This window comes from Rhinolophus hipposideros, assembly GCF_964194185.1.
Source record: "Rhinolophus hipposideros genome assembly, chromosome: 17".
Taxonomy (NCBI): Eukaryota; Metazoa; Chordata; class Mammalia; order Chiroptera; family Rhinolophidae; genus Rhinolophus; species Rhinolophus hipposideros.
Genome location: NC_138063.1, coordinates 54,729,066 through 54,751,335, shown reverse-complemented (window position 1 = coordinate 54,751,335; position 22,270 = coordinate 54,729,066). Strand labels below are relative to the sequence as shown.

Genomic DNA, 22,270 nt, shown 5'->3' with positions numbered 1-22,270 from the left:
AACTTTAGTAGGAGTTCAATAACACCTGTTAAATGTGGTTAAACAAACACGTTAATTCACATAATAGGAATCAACTAATTTTTCATTATCATGAAGAGCTGTTCTGCTTTTCCTTTATTTTGTACCCTCCTCATCTCTCCCTCCCACATTCCTTAACCTTGTTCAATATGTTCTGATTTCACTCACAATTGGTTAAGACAAGAAACACTTTGTACAACTGCAGTTGTGAACTAAGGCTGCAATTTATAATCATGGTGAGATTTAAAAATTAGTGATACCTAGCCATGCACTCCTCCCCATTCTGATTTAGTTGGTCTGGGTAGGACTCAGGTATTGTGGTGCATTTAAAACCCCAGTGGTATTCCAATGTGCAGCCAAGGTTGAGAGTCATTGTTCTACAGAGGCATATAATCCAGTGACTGCTTCATTACCCCAACAAAGTTAGATCTAATTTCTTTCACTTCCAGAAAATGGGTGACTGTAGAAGAGAAACTTTTTCAGCTAGCAAATAATCTTCAGGTATACAAATGGAAGAATATCAACATGGCACTTTCTTAAGTAACTATAACAAAAATCAGTTGGAAAATAGAGTTTAATGTAATACTTTGTTTTATAAGCATTTTAGCAAGTATATACACGTTTCTTTAAAACAACAGAAATAATTTTAAGTTTTGGAATAAGATGATATTAAGAACCAATGTTTAGCTGGAAAGGAACTCTGTGGCACATTTACCCACAAATTCATTTTTCCCAAATATTACTTCTAAGATTAAACAGCTTTCATTAAGATGCCAGGTATGACAAAGGCCTGCATACAAATAGTTACCTCGATCACAGGGGTCTCAGCAATAGCGGTGAGAATGACTCTGCTTGCTAAGGCTTCTGCTTGGACTATTGCCTCAGTATCTGCTGAAAATGGCCAAGAAGCAACACTGAATATACATCTGAAAATCCCAGGATTGGATGGTATAAAAAGTACTTTTATCTCTTCGGTGGCATGAGGTCTTATGATGACTTTATTCTTGAAAACTAAACAGGGATATGCTGAAAGATCCACCTTTAAAAAAAAGTGCCACATGATTTGTTTAAAAATGGCTTCACATATAATCAAGAAGTAGAATCAACTAGTTTAAGATCCCTTTTCCCAGTCACTGAAACTACCAAATCTAGACATTGATTACCTCTTCAAAAATATCCAACTCTTATAACTCATTATCTGTGAAGTACAATTAGTTAAAATTATGAAGACTTATGAAGACAGATTGAACTTACAGACTCTAGTCTATTTTAAAGCAAACTTACTTATTAATACTCTTACTTTCCTTGAAAAGGGCTCTGAAAATGGCAGTGTTTCACAGCCCTGTGCATGGCCGTAGGATCTAGTTCCTGGTATAATGCAGGAGGGTTAGACTGATCTCTAATATTTCTTGTCAGGCCTCCAAGTCAATAATGACGATTCACTTCAAACACACCCTCCTCATTGTAAATGTGGATCTTCTTTTCTACTCCTACTTCCAGAGACAACACTACTGCCTATACACCCATGAGAAGGCCTCCAGTCTCACCTCTTCCACCCTCAACCCTTTTCTCCAATCAGCTGCATTTCATCTAACCTGAAAGCAGAGGGGATAAGCTAGAAAAAGGGGAAAGGTAGGATAAAGTCTTATTTTACCAGGTAAATAAAGGCTATTACTACGTCGGAGGTAATAAGGGAGAGTAAACCCATCCACCAGTATTGGTCTGCAAGTAGCAGTTGCAAAACCAAGGCATTCCCAAACAGGAGCTGCTGTCCATATTTCCCACACTCCCAACTCAATGATATTCAAATGGTCATTGTGATCATGAAAAAGAATTTAGATTCTAGAACTTCAGCAGTTGTTACAGATCATGTGAGAGACCCCTGCTATGTGAGTTAATGTTAAAACTGTTATTTCCAGGTATTTTAAAAGATCATGTAAGAACATGATCAGATAAATTAGTCAAAAAGACAACTTACTAAATGAAAGTGTAGTGTAATATTTGTTTTTTTGATAAATGACAGTAATTTTATATTTAATCACATTTAACAAAACCAACAAGTAGAGACCAGAAATTTAAGAGGTTTCAGTGGTTTAAATAGCACTAAAAGGATATTTACATGATATTCTAAATAAATAATGAAACATAATGATTAATAAATGAATAACAACTGGCAGAAAATGAGAAATACATTCAGATTTTACTTCTTACACTATAAATACTACAACAAAAGGGAGACCAAGAAAAGCATACTATTCTGATGATTCTGTGCAAGGTATAAAGGGAGGGGGCATACTCTGTAGTATAAAAGGAAAGGAGATCCAGCATTAATCATAATGCAATTGCGAAGTCAAAGGAGAGACAGAGAAAACTTACCTTTTCACCATTAACACTAACACTGAGTACTCCGATGCTGACCTGGAGCCAGCACACACTTGGATTAAGTATACTGAGGTGGGTTTGTGAAGCAATGCCAACACAGCAAGCATGAGGAAACTTCAATTCCTCAGGTACTCTTACATTCACTGGGTAAAGATAAAGCATAGTTATATTAAATACCTGATTAAATGTACAATTGGTTAAAGGGAAATTTTTATAGAAGACTACCTGTTTATACTCAAGAGCTGTGGCCTGAAGTGCCTCAGATCTTTAGGTAGCCTTGACATATATAAGCCTTAGCATAGGCTGGCCAACAACTTTTTCCTGCTGAATCCAGCCAAGGAATAAGAACAATTAAAACTGATCAAATGCATAATTTATAGCTAATCAACTCTTAGATGTTATTACCTATTAATACAAGGCGTGATCAAAAAAAACAGTGAATGTTTACATTTTTAAAAATTTATTACAGTAAAAGACACATTGCCATCAATTCCCCTCAAAATACTCCCCATTGCTCCGAACACATCCCATCATTCTTCCCATTTTCTGAAGCCGTTCTGGAAGACCCCTTTTGTGAGTGTCTTTAGTTGTGCTGTCATGGCTGCCTCAATGTCCTGAATCGATTCAAAATAGTTACCTTTCATGGTCATTGTGACTTCGGGGAAGAGCCAGAAGTCACATGGTGCCAGATCCGGTGAATAAGGTGGATGAGGACATACCATTATGTTTTTATTTGACAGAAATTGCCGTACCAGAAGCGATGTGTGACACAGAGCATTGTCATGATGGAGGATGATTTACGGCACACTTTAAAACATACCTTCTCTCAACCGTAGTTCACACCTGACTGACTGAACGGAACAAGTTGAAACTTGCCACCCACTGTTACAGAGGTTTGACATGCTGCTTCCTCTAGTAAAGTTCCCTGCCTTTCTGTTGGATGGCACTCAGCAGCAGCATTCACCATATTTTGTGACCACAACGGAAAGACTCTGACACACAGCTTCTGGTATGGCAATTTCTGTCAAATAAAAACATTACGGTGTGTCCTCATCCACATTATTCCCCGAATCTGGCACCATGTGACTTCTGGCTCTTCCCCAAAGTCAAAATGACCATAAAAGGTAAATGTTTTGAATCAACTCAGGACATCAAGGCAGCCACGACAGCACAACTAAAGACACTCATGAAAAAGGACTTCCAGAACTGCTTCAGAAAGTGGGAAGAACGATGGGATTAGTGTGTTCAAAGCAAGGGGGAGTATTTTGAGGGGGATTAATGGCAATGTGTCTTTTACTGAAATAAGTATTTTTTAATTTAAACATTCACCATACTGTTTATCACACATCGTAATCTCTTACTTTTTTCTCCCACAAATATAAGCCCACTGCCTAACCTAGTAAGAAACAACAGATGCTCTAACTTGGATTTTTAATATGACCAATCTTTTTGTCAACCACATGCGGTTACTCTGGAACTTCCTGAAAAAAAAAAAATAGGACAGAGAACAAGACAGCAGTCCAGTGGCTGTGTGTACTGTGTCAGAAAAAGCTCAGCACCCTGCTCTGTTTCGCAGAGTGACTGTCAGTGAGAGAATCAGGGGGGTAGTACAGCCACTACAGATAAAAGTGGAAACATGCTATCTCTCAGTATCACAATAATAACACCCAAAAGAATTTAAAAGCTAGAAGGAGACTCATTCCTTCAGGAAGGCAACTCTGGGTGTTTCCTAGTAGAAAGAAACCCAAGGGCAGAGCACTAGAGAGACAGGAAGACAAAGTTATCAGGAGTGTCACGTGCATAAGTTTTCCTATTTTTCTAAGGTCACGTCAGGGACCCTTGCCCATAAATATGTATGGTCTGTGTTCCAAATTCAAGATGAAAATAACAAAAAAACAAAACTTAGAAATTCAGACCAATCAATATTTCTTTGAAACAAAACTAGTTTTATAGTCACATTTGAGAAACTCAATTTTTAAATAATAGCAAGCAACAACAGGCAATAACAGAAAAAGCATCTTACCAAATCCTGACATCACTCCTGAATCCCATGGTTCAATTCCACAATTTGCACCAACAGATTGCACAGGAAAAGGTTTTGCTGTAGTTAGAAGATTCTGACGTAAGGCATTAGAAAGTGGGTTACAAAGGGAAGAGGTACTCATCAATCCAGAGCTGATATTTTGTCCTAGACAAATGTCCATGGCCACAGAGCTCTGAACATGGTCTCCTGCGACAGCAGGGTAAGGACAGCTTCCTGAGAACCCACAGACTGTGGTGCTGCCAGCATAGCACTGGGGCAAAGCAACATTTCCAGCTGTAGGGAGTGTTCCCAAATACTGCTGGGCAAAGGGAACTGTGGTAAAGGAATGTCCAGTCAAGAGTGTAGAAACTGCAGCGGGCACATTCTGCATCTCAGGAGCAGAGGCCTGAGCCACAGAGCTGGGAAGAGGGGCACACTGGCTTCTAGAGGCCGTCTGACTAGGAAACTGGCCACTCAACACACTTTTGGTAGTTGATGTATCTTCGGAAGTTACTCTCTCACTTTCATTCACAGATGATTGACGTGAAGCAGGAAGGCATGGTGTTGCTGATACAGCCAAGTGCCCGAGACCTGACTTGCTCGGATGAGCAAGGCTGACCTGGTCCAATTCACTGGGGTTTGAGGTCAAACCTACTGTTGTGGTCTCCAACAGATCTCCACTTTTGGAGGAAAGGTCTTCATTCAATCTCAAGTTAGGTTTTACATCTTCAGATTTGCTACTCAAAGCATTTCCAGACACTTTGTCTGTATCTGAGTTTTTCTGGATAATATATGATAATGCTCCTTTTCCTTTACTTAGAAATGGACTTTTTTCTCTCAACTTTTCCACAGCCTGTTCCTCTGATGGAATTGGACTGGCTCGAATAATCGTGGTGCTCAACTCACTGACGATATCACTCTGAGTGTTACAAAAAACATGTTTACAAACAATGCATTGATTATTACAAATTAAAACCAAGCTGATACACTCTCAAATAATAAAGATACCTATGACATTAACTCTGGAAAAAAAAAAGAGTTGGCTTATACACAAATAAAGTAGTTTTGCAGCTGTGAAATGCAAAGTTCAAAGTTAGAAAATCTGCATTCATTGTTTTATATACAAATAATTATGAGGAGACTAAATAGGAGGTATATACCAATTGTATCTCTGAAAAAATTTACATAAAGGACAGGAGACAAGTTATTTTGTACAAACTTAAGGGAATTTTCCCCCTTCAAACTGCACATCAAAAAATCTCAATAAATGAATAACAAAGGAATGGGAGGTGAGCAAACTTCCAAATGACATCAGCATGAGGTTAGGAATCATCACAAAGCCAGGTCCAGGGCTCTCCCACCCCCATTAATTGTCTATACTGCTGTTATGTTTGAAGATGTTAATTTTTATGAGCATCAAATCTTTTCCAATGTCAAAACTTATGAGGTTTTGTTTTCTTAAGTATGAAGTAACAGCCCTAGTCAATGTTCATATACTCATTTCTTTATAATGCATCACCTTAAGGGTGATATATGAAGCTCTGTCTATAGGGCGGATCAATTGGAATTTACACACAAGTTAAGAGGCACTTAACTCTCAGATTATTCTTGGCACTTGGCTTGAAAATTTCTCCAAAGCTTTAGAAACAAAGACATTGAGAAACACTATTTGCCAGTCATCAATCAATCAACCAATCAATCAGTAAAAATAAATAACAACAGCCAGTATGTATTCAGTGGTAACTTCTTGGTGCCGAGCCCTGTCCTCACATCACTGTCCCTCCTTACAGATGAAGCAACAAGCTTGGGGAGACTGTATCTGTCTGAAAGTAGCAGAGGAGAGGCCATCTGACTCCACAATTCAGCTCTTAACCACTATGCTAAGACACAGAGACCCACATCTAACAGCATCATTAAAGAGACTGCTTTCAATGAAATGGATATATCGGTTTGTCCAACGCAATGTCATATGTTTAGTAACTTTACTGGATATGTTTAATCAATAGCTTGGTAGCAGAGGACTGTACTGCATATACACAAAAATCATATTCATCTCATTAAAAAACTGAATACTGTAACATTCACAAAACACACCCACACAGATAATAAAATTCTCCCACCTAAAGCTTTCGAATCTGCTTCTGTGCCACCTCTGGCACTACAGTGGTCCAAGCCTGCACAAGCTGTCACCTGACTGACTACACTAGCCCTCTGTCAGTCTTCCTGGTTCTCATTTTGCCCTCCTAATGCCTACTCCACTCTGCTACTGCAATGAATTTTGAAAACATCAACAAACATCATTCAGTGTCCTGCATAAGAGCCTTCAAACTCCAAAATTTGACATCTAACAGTTTTCATGGTTTGGCTAATCCTCCTTTCCCCAAGTACATGATTCACTGCAGCCATTCCAAACTTCTTGGAGTCCCTCAAATGCAGTGTGTATTTTACAATTCCATGCCTTCCCCCATTTGTCTGTCTCCTTCCTCCTTGCCTAATTCCAAGTAGTCCTGAAAAATATGGCTTCGATATATTACCTATTCCTCCCATTAACACCATAGTCACGACTTTTAGTTACCTCTTTCTGAATCCCTTCTAAGTTCTATTACAGTGCGTTAAGTTCATGCACTGCATTTCATTACACTGTACGTCTTGCTTGTGTTCTCCATCAGATTGAGAGCTTTTCGAGGGCAGATACTAGAACATTTATATATCTAGTGCCTACCTAGCATGAGCAGCTGATACACACACACACACACACACACACACACACACACACACACACACTTTAAACGGAAAATGGCAAGAGAAAGTATACAGGCTGGAACTTCAGTCTGAGTCCCACATCGATAACATTTTACAGCCTGAAGCCTTACTAAAGAATAATAAAAGTGCTGCCTACCTTGCGGTCCTCAGGGCCAGGATCTGAGGCTGTGGTGGAACAGGTGCTCTCCTGTTCAGACACGTAAGTCAGTCTGCTCACACTAGCCTGTGGACACATCAACTGAGACAACCCACTCTCATAGGGGAGCTTCTGAGAATGAGCTGCTGAACCAGAAGAGTCGGAAGCACACCTGAAAGAGACAACACCTCAGGACTGGAGTTATCCATTCAGTTATTTAACATTACCTACACTAGCAAACGCCAATCCTGCTTTGCCTACAATCTTATTAATCTACAGTCTCTGCTCTAGCTGCCATATATAATAACTCAACCATGGATTTTTTTAAACCCATAGTTATCTAAAATTGTAAATTATATTCCTATTGAATGAATCTGGTAAGCTACCGTGTTTCCCCGAAAATAAGACATAGCCAGACAATCAGCTCTAATGTGTCTTTTGGAACAAAAATTAATATAAGACCGGTCTTATTTTACTATAAGACCGGGTCTTTAATATAATGTAATACAATATAACATAATACTAGGTGTTATATAATGCAACGGCAACGCAATATAATACTGGGTCTTATATAATGTAATATAAGACTGGGTATAATATAATATACTATCGGGTATAATATAATATAATACCAGGTCTTATATTAATTTTTGCTCCAAAAGACGCATTACAGCTGATTGTCCAGCTAGGTCTTATTTTCGGGGAAACGTGGTACTGTAAAAGAAAAATGTGGTATTTTCATTAATAAATTCCACACACAGTAACATAACGTTAGCTATTTATTCAATAAACATTTATTGAATACCTGATATAGAGCAATGAGAAGAGCATTAAAAAATTTCTACACTGGAGCTTGGTCATAGAAATGGCAGCAGTGAGGTGGGCTTCTTGAGTTGTCCCCTGGAAGTCACCACAAACTGAACATCAATAACCCATCAAAGGACTCTGATCATCACACAGAACAGCTAAGAGACTCATGGGAGGATTACATGAAGGTGGGCAAACCTGAAGGTGGGCAAACCAGGCAAGAAGGGGAAAAAAGAAGGGCGCAGTGTGGAGACCCGCCCACATCCACAGCTGTGGAGACCTGGGGCCCCAGGATGCAGACAGGAGATCACAGCAGTCAGGCAGTGGGTTCCCTCCCTGTGCCCCACAGTCCTGCTGAGAGATCAGCATAGAGGACAGCGGTGTCCAGTGTTTGAGGCAGAAACCTCAGCTGAGAACTGTGGCTGGGCTCTCTCCATCAGACAAAAAGCAAAGTCCATACCTGGGCCCCTCCCCCCACTCTCCCACAGCAATCCTACCCCACCCTACCAGAGTCTTAACCTGGTACCTAGAACAGAATACTACTGTCAGATTACAGAGGAGCTGCAGCCCTCAAGAACTGGAAAAAAGGTAGTTTGCAGCTGTGACCTAGGGGAAGAGGCTAGGAAGAGTGTGACACTCCTGGGATGGCCAGGCACTTGCCTACCAAGTCCCCACCCTAAAATCCAGGGGACCTGCTCACAGGGAAGAAGCTCACCTCCTGGCTGTGGTGCTCTCAGTGCCTGTTTGTGCAGATGAGAGCAGAAATTGCACTGACTTAAAAACTACCCACCACATCCCATAGCCCGACCCATCCAGAACTGCATTATCAGGATCACTCTGGGTTCCAGGTGGCTGGCTCCGCCTCCATAAGACACAGAGGACTTTTTGTACAGCAGAGGACAACCTGGAGATAGCTTGGTGGGCTTAAGCCAAGACTGGGGCTGTTTTTCTGGTTTTTTTATTTTATTATTATTATCATCACATATTCCCCCATCTCTCTCTTCTTTTTTTTCCTTTCCTTGCTCTAGTTTTCCTTCTTCTTTCCATTTTCCTGTACTGATTTTTTCTTTTTCTTTTTCTTTTTGCTATTTTTTGTTTCGTTTCTTTTTTTCCTATTTTTGATATTTTTGTGTGTTGAGTGTTGGTTGTTTTTACATGTGAATATATTTGTTTTTTTTCTGGTTGTTGTCATTGTTGTGTTTGTTGATTTGTTTTGTTCTTATATCGCCCTGCACGAGGGCCCAGCCAAAGAGGCACAAGAATCAACATACCCAGAGGCCAACAACAGACCAAACCAGAGCATTACCGGGTTTGACCTACAAGTGACACACCCAAAGGGAATTCTCTACAGGCACAAGAGCCCATAGGAGCCAAGCCTCATCTGAGGGGTCAACCCTCATACAGCAGCTCATCCACTGTGGGCATAGCCATTTCTCACAGCTTGTTAACCTTGGAGTCAGTCGCTCCTACTGACAAGCCAAAATAAATTAAAACTCAACTTCAACAGGAGAATACACACAACACAAGAAACACCTATGGAACACACAGAACAATAGGGAGACTGTGCAATTCAAATATAAAGGACACATACTACGTAAGTCCACAATGCAAAGACTGAGAGACCTAGGGGATCTACCTAATACACTGAAGCAAACACAGAGAGGCAGCCAGAATAAAGAAACAAAGAAAGATGTCTGAAATAAAAGAACAGAAGAAACCTCCAGAATTAGAACTAAATGAAATAGAGGTAACTAACTTATCAGAGACAGTTTAGAACACTTATGATAAGAATGTTTACGGAACTTAGTGAGAACGTGAATAAGGATAGAGAAATCATAAAAAACAACCAGTAAGAACTAAAGAATACAATAACTGGAATAAAGAACACACTCAAAGGAATCACTAGCAGGTTAAATAAAGCAGAGGATCGAATCGGCAATTTAAAAGACAAGATAGCCTAGATCACCCAAGCGGATCAACAAGAAGAAAAAAGAATGAAAATAGTTTAAGAGACCTATGGGATAACATCAAGTGCAACAACATGCACATCATAGAAATACTAGAAGGAGAAGAGAGAGAGCAAGGGATCGAGAACATATTTGAAGTAATAATGACCGAAAACTTCCCTAACCTGGTGAAAAAAATCGACATACAAGCCCAGAAAGTACAGAGACTTCCAACCAAATGAACCCAAACAGGCCCACACCAAGACATATTATAGTTCAAATAGTAAAGGTTAAATACAAGGAAAGAATCCTAAAAGCAGCAAGAGACAGACAGCAAGTTACTTACAGGGATGCTCCCTAAGACTATCAGCTGATTTTTCTACAGGAAATTTTCTACAGGCCAGAAAGAAGTGGCAGGCGGTATTCAAAGTAATGAAAAACAAAAGCCTAAAAAACCTAGACTGCTTTATCCAGCAAGGCTATCATTTAAAACTGAAGGAGAGATGAACAGCTTCCCAGAAAAGAATAAGCTAAAGGAATTCATTACCACTAAGCCAGCATTGCAGGAAATGTTAAAAGGGCTTCTTTAAACAGAAGAAAGATAAAAACAATCTAACTAATGAAGACCAGAAATATAAAGAACAAAATGGCAATAATTATGTACCTAACAATAATCACTTTAAATGTAAATGGAAAAAATGCTCCAATCAAATGCCACAGGGTGGCTGAGTGGATAAGAAAACAAGACCTTCGCATATGCTATAAACAAGAGAGTCACCTAAGATCAAAAGACACGCACAGGCTGAAAGTGAAGGGATGGAGTAAGACATTTCATGCAAATGGAAATGAGAAAAAAAGCTGGATTAGCAATACACATATCTGACAAAATAGACTTTAAAATGAAGAATATAATTAAAGACAATGAAGGGCACTACATAATAATAAAGGGATCAATCCAACAAGAGGACATAACCTGGGTAAATATCTATGCACCCAACATAGGAGCACCTAAATATATAAAACAGACATTGATAGACATAAAGACAGAGATCAACAGTAACACTGTCATGGTAGGGGACTTCAACACACCTCTGACAACAAGGGACAGGTCTTCCAGACAGAAAATCAATTATGGAAACAGTGGCCTTATGACACATTGGACCAGTTGGATTTAATCGATATTTTTAGAGCATTTCACCCCAAAGCTGCAGAACATAAATTCTTCTCAAATACACATGGAAAGTTTTCCAAGATAGACCACATGTTAGGCCACAAATCAAGTCTCAACAGATCTAAAAAAACTGAAATCATTTCAAGTGTCTTCTCTGACCATAGTGCTATGAAATTAGAAATCAATTACAAGAAGAAAACTGGAAGACACACAAATACATGGAGGCTGAATAACGTGCTACTAAATAATGAATGGGTCAACAATGAGATCAAGGAAGAAATCAAAAGATACTTCGTGACAAACGAAAAGGAGTACACAACGACCCGAAATGTATGGGATGCAACAAAAGCGGTGCTAAAAGGGAAATTCATAGCAATGTAGGCCTACCTAAAGAAACAAGAAAAATCTCAAATCAACAGATTATCCTTACACCTAAGGGAACTGGAAAAAGAGCAACATAAACACAAAGGGAGTACAAGGAAGGAGATAATAAAGATCAGAGTGGAAATAAACAAAATAGAGACCAAAAAACAAGACAAAAAATCAATGAAACCAAGAGCTGGGTTTTTAAGAAGATAAACAAAACTGACAAACCTTTAGCCAGACTCATCAAAAACAAGAGCGCTCCCAAATTAATAAAATCAGAAATGAAAAAGAAGTGACAATAGACACCACAGAAATACAAAAAATTTAAGAAATTCCTATGAGATACTAACCACCAACAAATTAGACAATCAAGAAGAAATGGGCAATTTTGTAGAAGCATACAACCTTCCAAGGCTAACTCAAGAAGAAATGGAAACTCTGAAGAGACTGATTACTAACAGGGAAATTGAATCAGTAATCCACAAGCTCCCAACAAACAAAAGCCCTGAACCAGATGGCTTTATAGGTGAATTTTACAAAACATTCAAAAAAGAATGATCACCTATTCTCAAAATATTCCAAAAAATCCAGAAGGAGAGAAGGCTCCCAAACTCTTTTTATGAGGCCGTATCACCCTGACCCCAAAATCAGACAAAGACATTACAAAAAAAGAAAACTACAAGCCGATATCCCTAATGAACATAGATGTAATTATCCTCAAAAAAATATTAACAAACAGAATTCAGTATACAATAAAAAGATCATATACTATGATTAAGGAATATTCATTCCTGGTATGCAATGTTGGTTCAATATTCGCAAATCAATTAACGGGATACACCACATTAACAAAATGAAATATAAAAATCATATGATCATATCAATAGATGTAGAAGAAGCATTTGATAAAATCCAACAGCCATTCATTATAAAAAATCTTTAAAAAGTGGGAATAGAGGGATCATATCACAACATAATAAAGGCCATATATGATAAACCCCCAACTAACATCATACTCAATGGGGAAAATCTAAAACCGTTCCCCTTAAGATCAGGAACAAGACAAGGTTGCCCACTGTCTCCACTTTTATTCAGCATTGTTCTGGAAGTTCTAGCCACAGCAATCAGACAAGAAAAAGAAATAAAAGGTATCCAAATTGGTAAGGAGGAAGTAAAACTGTCATTACATTCAGATGATATGATACTATATGTAGACAACCCCAAAGACTCCACCAAAAAACTGTTAGAACCGATAAATGAATTTAATAAAGTAAGAGGATACAAAATTAATATTCAGATATAGTTGCATTTGTATATACCAATAACAAACTATCAGAAGGAAAAATTAAGAAAACATTCCCATTTACAATTGATTCAAAAACCATAAAATACTTAGGAACAAATTTAACCAGAGAAGTAAAAGACCTGTACTCAGAAAATTATAAGACACTGAGAAGAGAAATTAAAGAAGATACATGAAAACACATACCATGCTCATGGATAGGAAGAATTAATATAGTTAAAATGTACATACTGCCTCAGCCTATATATAGATTCAACACAATTCCTGTCAAACAATCATGGAGATTTTTCACAGAAATAGAACATATAATCCTAAAATTTATATGGAACCACAAAAGACCCCGAATAGCCACAGCAACCTTGAAAAATAAGAACAAAGTGACATCAAATCATACTACAAGGCTATAGTAATCAAAACAGCATGATACTGGCATAAAAACAGACTCAGTGATCAATAGAACAAAATAGGGAGCCCAGAAATAAATCCATGCCTACATCATCATTTAATCTACGACAATGGAAGCAAGAATTTACACTGGGGTAAATTCTTTTTAATAAATGGTGCTGAGAAACCTGGAGAGAGACATACAAAAAAATGAAGGTGGATCACCTCCTTACACCATATACAAGAATAAATTCAAAATGGATTAAAGACTTAAATGTAAGATCTGAAACCATAAAACTCCTAGAAGAAAATATAGGAAGTGAATTTGTAGACATTATCCTTAGTAGTATTTTTACTGATATTTCCCCTCAGGCAAGGGAAGAGAAAAAATAAACATATGGGATTACATCAAACTAAATACTGTTTTCACAGCAAAGGAAACCAACAATAAAACAAAAAGGCATCCTACTGAATGGGAGAAGATACCATGTTTCCTCAAAAATAAGACGGGGTCTTATATTAATTTTTGCTCCAAAAGACGCATTTGGGTGTATTTTCAGGGGATGACTTATTTTTCATGTACAACAATCTACATTGATTCAAATACAGTCATGTCATCTTCTTCTGGTACATCGTCATAACATACGAAACGTGTCCGTCTGGCTGACAAACTTAACTGAGTCTTATTTTCGGGGAAACATGGTATTTGTCGATACATCTGATAAGGGGTTAATATCCAAAATTTATAAAAACTTCATTCAACTCAACCCAGAAAAAACAAACAACCTAATTAAAAGATGAGCAGAGGACATGAAGAGGTGTATTTCTAAAGAGGACATACAGATGGCAGACATATGAAACAATGTTCAGCCTCACTAATTATTAGAGAAGTGCAAATAAAAACCACAATGAGTTACCACCTCACTCCAGACAGAATGGCTATCATCAATAAATCAACAAATAACAAGTGCTGGCGAGGTTGTGGAGGAAAGGGATCCCTCGTGCACTACTAGTTGGATTGCAGACTGATGCGGCCACTATCGAAATCAGTATGGAGGCATCTCAAAAAACTGGAAATGGAACTACCTTATGACCCTGCAGTTCCACTCTTAGTTATCTATCCGGAGAAATCCAAAACACTAATTCAAAAAGACTTATGTACCCCTATGTTTATTGCCGTGCTTTCACAACAGACAGGACATGGAAACAACGGAAATGCCCATCGGTAGATGACTGGATTAAGAAACTGTGGTACATTTATACAATGGAGTATTACTTGGCCATAAAGAAGAATGAAATCTTACCATTTGTAATGATATGGATGGACTTAGATTACATTATGCTAAGTGAAATAAGTCAGACGAAGAAAGACAAATACCATATAATCTCTCTTATATGTGGAATCTAAAGACTAGAATAAATAAGCAAACTAATCAGAAACAGTCTCAGAGATATAGAGAAAAAACTGAGAGTTGCTAGATGGGAGGGAGGGTGGAGATGAAGGAGAAGGTGAGGGGATTAAAAAGCACAAACTGGTAACCACAAATTGATAACCACGGGGATATGAAAGACAGTTTGGGGAATATAATCCATAATGTAAAGATTTTGTAGGGTATCCGATTGACACTTGTTTTATTAGGGAGACCACTTGATGGACGGCGTAGGTGCCTGACCATTGCAGTGTATACCTGAAGCTGAATAATAATGAATGTCAACTATAATTTAATATATACATAGTCACAGGATGTGGATTACAGCATAAGGAATAGTCAGTGGAACTGTAACAGCTATATATGTCAAGGGGTACTAGATTGGTTGAGGGGGGTTATCACTTTGGGAGGGGTGTAAATGTCTAACTATTACATTGTTTTGTACACCTGAAATAATAATAAAAAAATTTCTGCCCTCAAAGAGCAAAGATGAAAAAGAGAATCACATAGATAAGTGAAAAGAAATGGAAACAGCATGCACTGCGGATAGAAATATAAACTGGTACAACTTTTGGCTTGGAAACTAAGGAATGCATATCAAAATTCCCTTGACTCAGATATTCTACAAATCTAATCTACGAAAAAGATTAATGCTAATCATATAAAGACTGTTGAAAGGGTATGTCTTCATAGACTACTACTGATAATAAAGGAATCTTAAATGTTATAGTAGGAGGAACTATACTATGGAAATTGTGGCACAAACACACATTAAAACACTATGCAGCCGTTTTAAGTCATGCTGAATACTATCTTTTAACTCAGAAAGATGTTCATAATATATTAAGTAAAAAAAAAAAGTATTAAAAAGCAATAAACAGTAACAGCCCACGTCCATTTAATACACACACCATATCTTGTTAGTCAATACCCATCTTAATGCCAGCCCAGCCCAATTCAAAGAGAGGGGAAACAGGCTGCAACTCCTGAGAAATGGGAAGTCACACTAGAAAAAAAAATTATTATCCCAGCAATCATCTTTGGAAACAGTTGCTGCACCTACTAAACATTCTGCCACTTAAGTTTCAATTCAACCCTTAATTTGACTTAATTTTATCTCGTTTTTTTGCACAAAATTCAGATTTCTCAGCTGGACAGTGGACATAGAGAGAAAATCCTATTTTGAATTTTGGATTTTCAAAAAAGCCCCAAATCAAGACAGTACTGACAAAATACTAATTAGTGAATTTCTTACCAATGGAGACAAAATATTAACCGAACTGCTTTAGGCCTATTTTAGCCACTGTGTAACAAGCATCTACATGGGTCCTTGTATGCACATGCACACACACACATGCACACATATTCACACAGATACCATGTTATGGTATGAAAAAACTTCTGGGTTACTGGCGTGATGTATTGTATTATTAGTCTGGCTCCTTTGGTTGAAAGGAACAAATGCATTTAGCTTACATTACCTCAATTAATGAGAAGTGAACTGTAAGAACACACAGAAATAAAAGGAGAGGAATTTCAAGATGTCAGACTTCAAGCAATCCAAAAACAAGGTATCGGCCACAAAGAGACTCAAGGAAGTTCTGGAATTAGAATCTCAAAATCAGCTCTATGAACCTGTCAGAAGCTAGCAGACCAGCTAGCAGGAATGCTCATGAGCAGCAAAGCTTATTAAAGTACACTCAACAAAAAAATGTTGCCAGTGACAAAAATTCTGACTAACATTTATTTCACCATAAATATGTATTAAAAAAAAATAATAATGGAATATGAGCTGGCATAAACCAAAAAAAAAGTAGAATGAAAATACCAAACCTATTTTAACACAGTAAAAAAGTATAAGGAGGACTTCAATAAAATAAATGAATACAAAATTAAAGTCTATGTTGATAGCAACAAAAAGCGTAACTGCTGCCACACAAATCAGCGATAGAAGACAAACAGTTAAATAGCTATCCCACAATACGGAGGAAATGTATATAGAAATTAGAATCAATAGTCATGGCTGACCAGAGAAAGGAGTTATCAACTAATGGGCAATCGGTACACTCAAGGGGAGGAAGGAATGAGTGGAAAACAGGCAATAATTAAAGGTAATAGAAAATGAAACTTCCCTCAATTGAAGAAAGAACTGGGTATACAGAGGTTATCATGATCCAGGAAAATCAACTGAAAGAGACTGACACATTCATTTAAAGTTGATGAGGCAAAAAGGAGAGAAAGCAAATAGCAGGAACAAATAAAAACGGACCCAGAAATTAGGCTTAGAAAAAAAATGCCTGTTATGCAACAGAAGAACGGATAAACAAAATGTGGCACATTCATGCAATGAATGCAGTACTACACAGCAATAAACATGATGAGCTACTGATACACCACACAAGATGAATCCCAGGAACACATGAAATGGAAGAAGCTAGACACACCAAAAAGGTACTACAGTGAGGCACGACACAACCATGTTTTGGTCAAAAACAGACTGCTGGTTTATATGATGGTGGTCCCATACAATTACAATGGAGCTGAAAAATTCCTATCACCTAGTGACATGACAGTCATCCTAATATCGTAGCTCAATGCATTACTCACGTGTTTGTGGTGATGCTGGTGTAAACAAACCTACTGCAGGGCCAGCAGTATAAAAGTATACTAAAAGTACATAATTGTATCCACATGCAATTTTGTACAATTACGTACAGTACCTAACACTAGATGATAATGAATTGTGACTGGTTTATGTATTTACTACACTACAACTTTTATTGTTATTTTAGAGTATACTCTTTCTACTTACAAAAAAAAGTTTGCTTTAAAACAGTATGCTGTTACATGAGCATCAGCCTTATACCTCTCGTGTCTCTCCACTGCATCATTTTCTCTTGTGCTCGATTTAGTTTCGTGTTGTTTTGTACAGTAACATGCTATACATGCTTGTAGCATAGGAGCTATAGGCTATACCGTCCAGGTTTGTATAAGTGCACTCTATGATGTTCACACATGACAAAATCAGCTAATGACGCATTTCTTAGAATATATCCCTGTTGTTAAGTAGCACACGACTGCATATGATTCCATTTATACAAAAGGCAAAACTAGACAAACTAAACTACAGCGATACAAATCAGAAAGTGAGTGCTAGGGTGGGGTTAGGGGAGAGAGAAAGAGAACTGACTGGAAAAAGGCAAGGGATTGTTAATGGGGTAATATAAATGTTCTGTATAGTTTAGGGGTGGTGTTTAAATAGGTGCACATAAGTGTCAAAAACTCATTGAATGAAACCTCTAAGATCTGTACATTTTATTGTATGCTAATTATACATCAATAAGTATTAATATAACAATGCATACTATGAAATACTAAAATTGCGTTAGGGATGGGCCAAAACCTGACAGTAAGCTTTTGCTAGTAGGTTAAATCATGACCTTGAAAGGATTCACAGATTAATCTACACGTATATGCCAGATACTAACCAAGAGATCTTAACTAGTATTTGCTTTGGTGACTACGGCAGCAAAAAAAACGTTATGTTATGCAACTCAGCAACACAACATCGCCTGATTTCATCTTCCCCAGCATCTTCTTAGTTCAGAGTACACTTACCCTCTTATAAATTGGCTTTTTATCACTAAATTGTGTTGATTTGCCCCAGGCTGTGAGATAAGAGTGCAGTTGCTTACCCATATGGAGTAAGCTTACCAATTCCATGGCCACTTTAGAAAAGTAAAATGATGCCCTTATTTAACATATCTTACCATATGCAAAGTTCATGAAAAAGTTTAGTATCCTCTTACAGTATGTTTCCTATTCTTAATAAATAAGTATATTTTCTTAGGAGCACAAGAAAAAAAAGGTGGGTTCAAGAGTAAGACCACTCAGTCCAGCATTTTGTCTCTGATCATGCAGCAAAGGGGAGTATGAAGGGGAAAAATATCATAATAATATAAATCTTTACAGAGTACTTATAGTTTTTTATGAAATGCCTTCATAAACAATTAAAAATATCAAAACCAAAGAAAACAAGATGAAATTGTAAAGAACTCAGGGGTAAGACACATTGCAGAAAACACTGTCAGGAATCTAGAGGCCAGAACTGTGAAAGGCAAATGAAATAAAAGACAAATTAAGAAAGAAGCAGGTCATTGTGGCGATGGTCAAGTTCTTATCTTTGATTGTGGATGTGGTTCTATGAATCACACCTGTGATAAAATGACACTGAATTTCTACCCACACACTGTACCCACGACAAGTTTCTGGTTGTGATCCTGTGCTATAATTATGTAAGATGCAACCACGGGAAGAAACACAGGATATCTCCCTCTACTATCTTTGCACCTTCTACGAATCTATAATTATTCCAAAGTAAGTTCTTAAAGAAAGGATTAAAGACAAAATAAATGCAGAAGTTAAGGAAAATAAATCTCACATATGCATCACTACAGGTCCTAGGGGCAGTAGGGGGATGGAGCAGGACTAGTATTTTAACAAATAATTCAAAAAACTTTCCTTAAATAAAAGAATGCTTGAATCCACATGGTTAAAAGATATACTGTGTGACTGGGCAAAATAAGCATGAAGAGTCACCACAGGTGCAGTCTAAGAAAATTACTAGACTTGTTGGCCATGAGTTTATAAAAAGATCAAGTCAATAATGAAGCAAAGAGAATTAGGATAGCCTCAGATTTCCCTCTTCTTTTTCATAGAGACAGAAAAGCAATCTCTGTAAGAAATTCAAGGGAATAAAGTGTAAGCCAAAGACTTTAAACACAGCCATGCCATCCTTTAATTACAAAAACCACAGATTAACTTCTTAACATAGAAGAGCCTATGGCATATGGCTCCCCCAGGCCTTCTCTGAGCAAACTTCTACAGGGCATACTTCAGTCAACCAAGAGGGGAAACACCTGATGCCAAGAACTGAATGTATTTATTTAATTGGAGAACAAAAACTAAACAAGTGTAGGGTAGCAATAAATCAAAATGTAAATGAGAAATTACGCAACTAAAAAGAAAGTGGAAAGGGAAAAAGAAAAGAACAGAGAATAAGTTCACTAACTGTATCATTGGTAATAGATGGAGTTATGGGTTATGTTCCCCAAAGAAGATATGTTGAAGTCCTAACCCTGAGTGCCTCAGAATGTGACCTTATTTGGAAATGTTTGGAAATGGGGTCATTATAGATGTAATTAAAGATGAGGTCATAATGGAGTAGGCTGGGCCCTTAAACCATGTGAATGTTGTCCTTGTAAGAAGCGTGAACGATGGACACAGACACAGATGAGTGACAGCCATGTGAAATACAGAGGCTTTAATTAGACTGATGCATTTACAAACCAACGAACGCCTAAGGCTACCAGAAACTGGAAGAGGCAACAAAGGATCTTTCCCTAAAGGCTTCAAAGGACAGGATTCTGGAATCCTTGCCTACAGATTATGAAACAATTTCTGTAGTTTTAAACCACTCCAGTTTGTGGTCCTTTGTATGGCAGACATGGGAAACTAACACAGTTGAGAATCAAAGAAGATCATTTAAAAGCTGGCAAAACTAGTGTCTGAAGTAGAAGCTTATTTATTAACAGTACAAAGATAAACACTGAGATAATTTTATAAGCAAAATATTAGTGGGAAGAGGAAGAAAGTCAGTGGATGGCATCAATGACAAGTCATAGTCAGAAGATCTTCAAATCTGATCGGGCAAGATGACTTCTAATGTGATTTAAAATATGAAATTAACTGTCAAATAAAAGGTGGCTGTGTATATAAAAAACTTTTAAAATGAGGCATCTGTGAGTCATTAAAACAGCAAAGAATTAAGCTCTCCATGAATATTTAGCTCTAGTTTACCCATACTATTACAGATGAGCAAGCAAAACTTCAACTGCAGCTTGGGAAACAGTTAATAGGTAACTTCAAAATCAAATATAATTTCAGTGTTTCGTAATTAAACATTTTTGATAATTTCACTGTTACGGTAAATGTTTCCGATTATTAAAATCTCTCAATATAAAAACATAAAAGAGCCATAGCTCTTTCTAATTGGCGCAGAGCCACAGGCATCTCTCAAGACAACTGGCACAAGTGGCACAAGACCAGGGGCAAGAGAAAGCCCTACCACAAGAAGAGAAAATATGAGCTGAGATGCCCTGCTGCCAACACTAAGGTTGGCCCCAGCCACATACGCAGTCCATGTGCAGGGAGGCAAGAAGTACCATGCATTGAGGCTGGATATGGGGAACTTCTCCTGGGGATCAGTGTTGTACGCACAGAACAGGGATTGATGTTGCCCACAATGCATCCAACAACGAACTGGTCCACACCAAGACCCTAGTAAAGAACTGCGTCGTGCTCATCAACGGCACATGAAATGGACAGTGGTAGAAGTCCCACTGTGTGCTGCCCCTGGGCCTGAAGAAGAGCCAAGCTGACTCCTGAGGAGGAAGAGATTTTAAACAAAAAAAAATCAAAGAAAATCAGAAGAAGCATAATAAAAGAAAGAGAATGCCAAAATCGGCAGTCTTCTAGAGGAGCAGCTCCAGCAGAGCAAGCTTCTTTTATACATCACTTCAAGACCAGGCCAGTATGGCGAGGGGACTGGTTACGTGCTAGAGGTCAAGGAGCTGGAGTTCTATCTGAGGAAAACCAAGGCCCGGAAAGGCAAATAAATCCTCCTCCCTCCTAGCTTAGTGCGTGTAATAAAGGTGTTGTGTTCTGGAATAAATAAATAAATAATAAATAAATAAATAAATAAGCAGCCATGAAGAAAAAAATTCATCAATTTAACAAAATAAACTTTCTATATGTCAAAAAATACAAGTTAAAAAAAAATTCTAAAATCTAGGAACTATAAGTCACATCACAAATAAAGGGCTATTTGTTCTCCCTATTACCTCAAGGGCTCCTAGAAATGCAGACGAAAAGACTAACAGTCCATTAGAAAAACCAGGCAACAAACATGAATAGATATGATAGAAAAGAAAATACAAATATAAAGAAAAAGATGCTCATCACCACTCACAAAAAATATGAATTTAAATTATATTGAAATACTGTATTTTTATTTCCTTTTGCACACTTGAAACCTATGTAACTTTGCTAACCATTGTCACCCCAATAAACTTTAATTAAAAAAGAAAAAAATAAAAAGATACTATTTTTCATCTATCAGATTGTCAACAATCAAAAAATTTGATAAATATTCTGTTGGTTAGACTGTGGAAAACAGACGCTCTCCTAAACTACTGGTGGAAAATTAAATTAACCTAACCTCTATGGAGGGATTCTACTAATTTAAATATGAACATAAATGCATGTACTCTATGACCCAACACTCTCATTTCCAGGATCATATCCTATAGATATATTTTCACATGTTCAAAATGACTTTAATACAAATGAGCCTTTACTAAGTAACCTTGTATAGCAAAACTTAAGTGTGTAAAGGACCCTACATTGAGCATAAAGAGGGATCACAAAGAAGAGTATATATTCCTATTTGGTTACATATGCATAAAGAAACTCTAGAAGAA

At 37.5% G+C, this 22,270-nt stretch overlaps 1 protein-coding gene and 1 pseudogene across 10 annotated transcripts in view; one reads left to right on the top strand and one right to left on the bottom strand.

The window, feature by feature from the left end:
• The window catches only part of CEP192 (centrosomal protein 192), a 148,701-nt gene that overhangs the window by 61,909 nt on the left and 64,522 nt on the right, over positions 1-22,270 (bottom strand). For all 9 annotated transcript variants that reach the window (XM_081078513.1, XM_081078514.1, XM_081078512.1 and 6 more), the window contains 4 exons: positions 7,323-7,494; positions 4,424-5,342; positions 2,395-2,543; positions 827-1,057 (listed from right to left, as the gene is read on the bottom strand). In XM_081078513.1, the coding sequence (XP_080934639.1) occupies positions 827-1,057; positions 2,395-2,543; positions 4,424-5,342; positions 7,323-7,494 (1,471 nt within the window). The remainder of the gene's footprint in view (positions 1-826; positions 1,058-2,394; positions 2,544-4,423; positions 5,343-7,322; positions 7,495-22,270) is intronic.
• Positions 19,030-21,406, top strand: LOC308509734 (small ribosomal subunit protein eS8-like; annotated as a pseudogene). Its single transcript has 2 exons — positions 19,030-19,106; positions 20,790-21,406. The product of its transcript is annotated as a small ribosomal subunit protein eS8-like (transcript).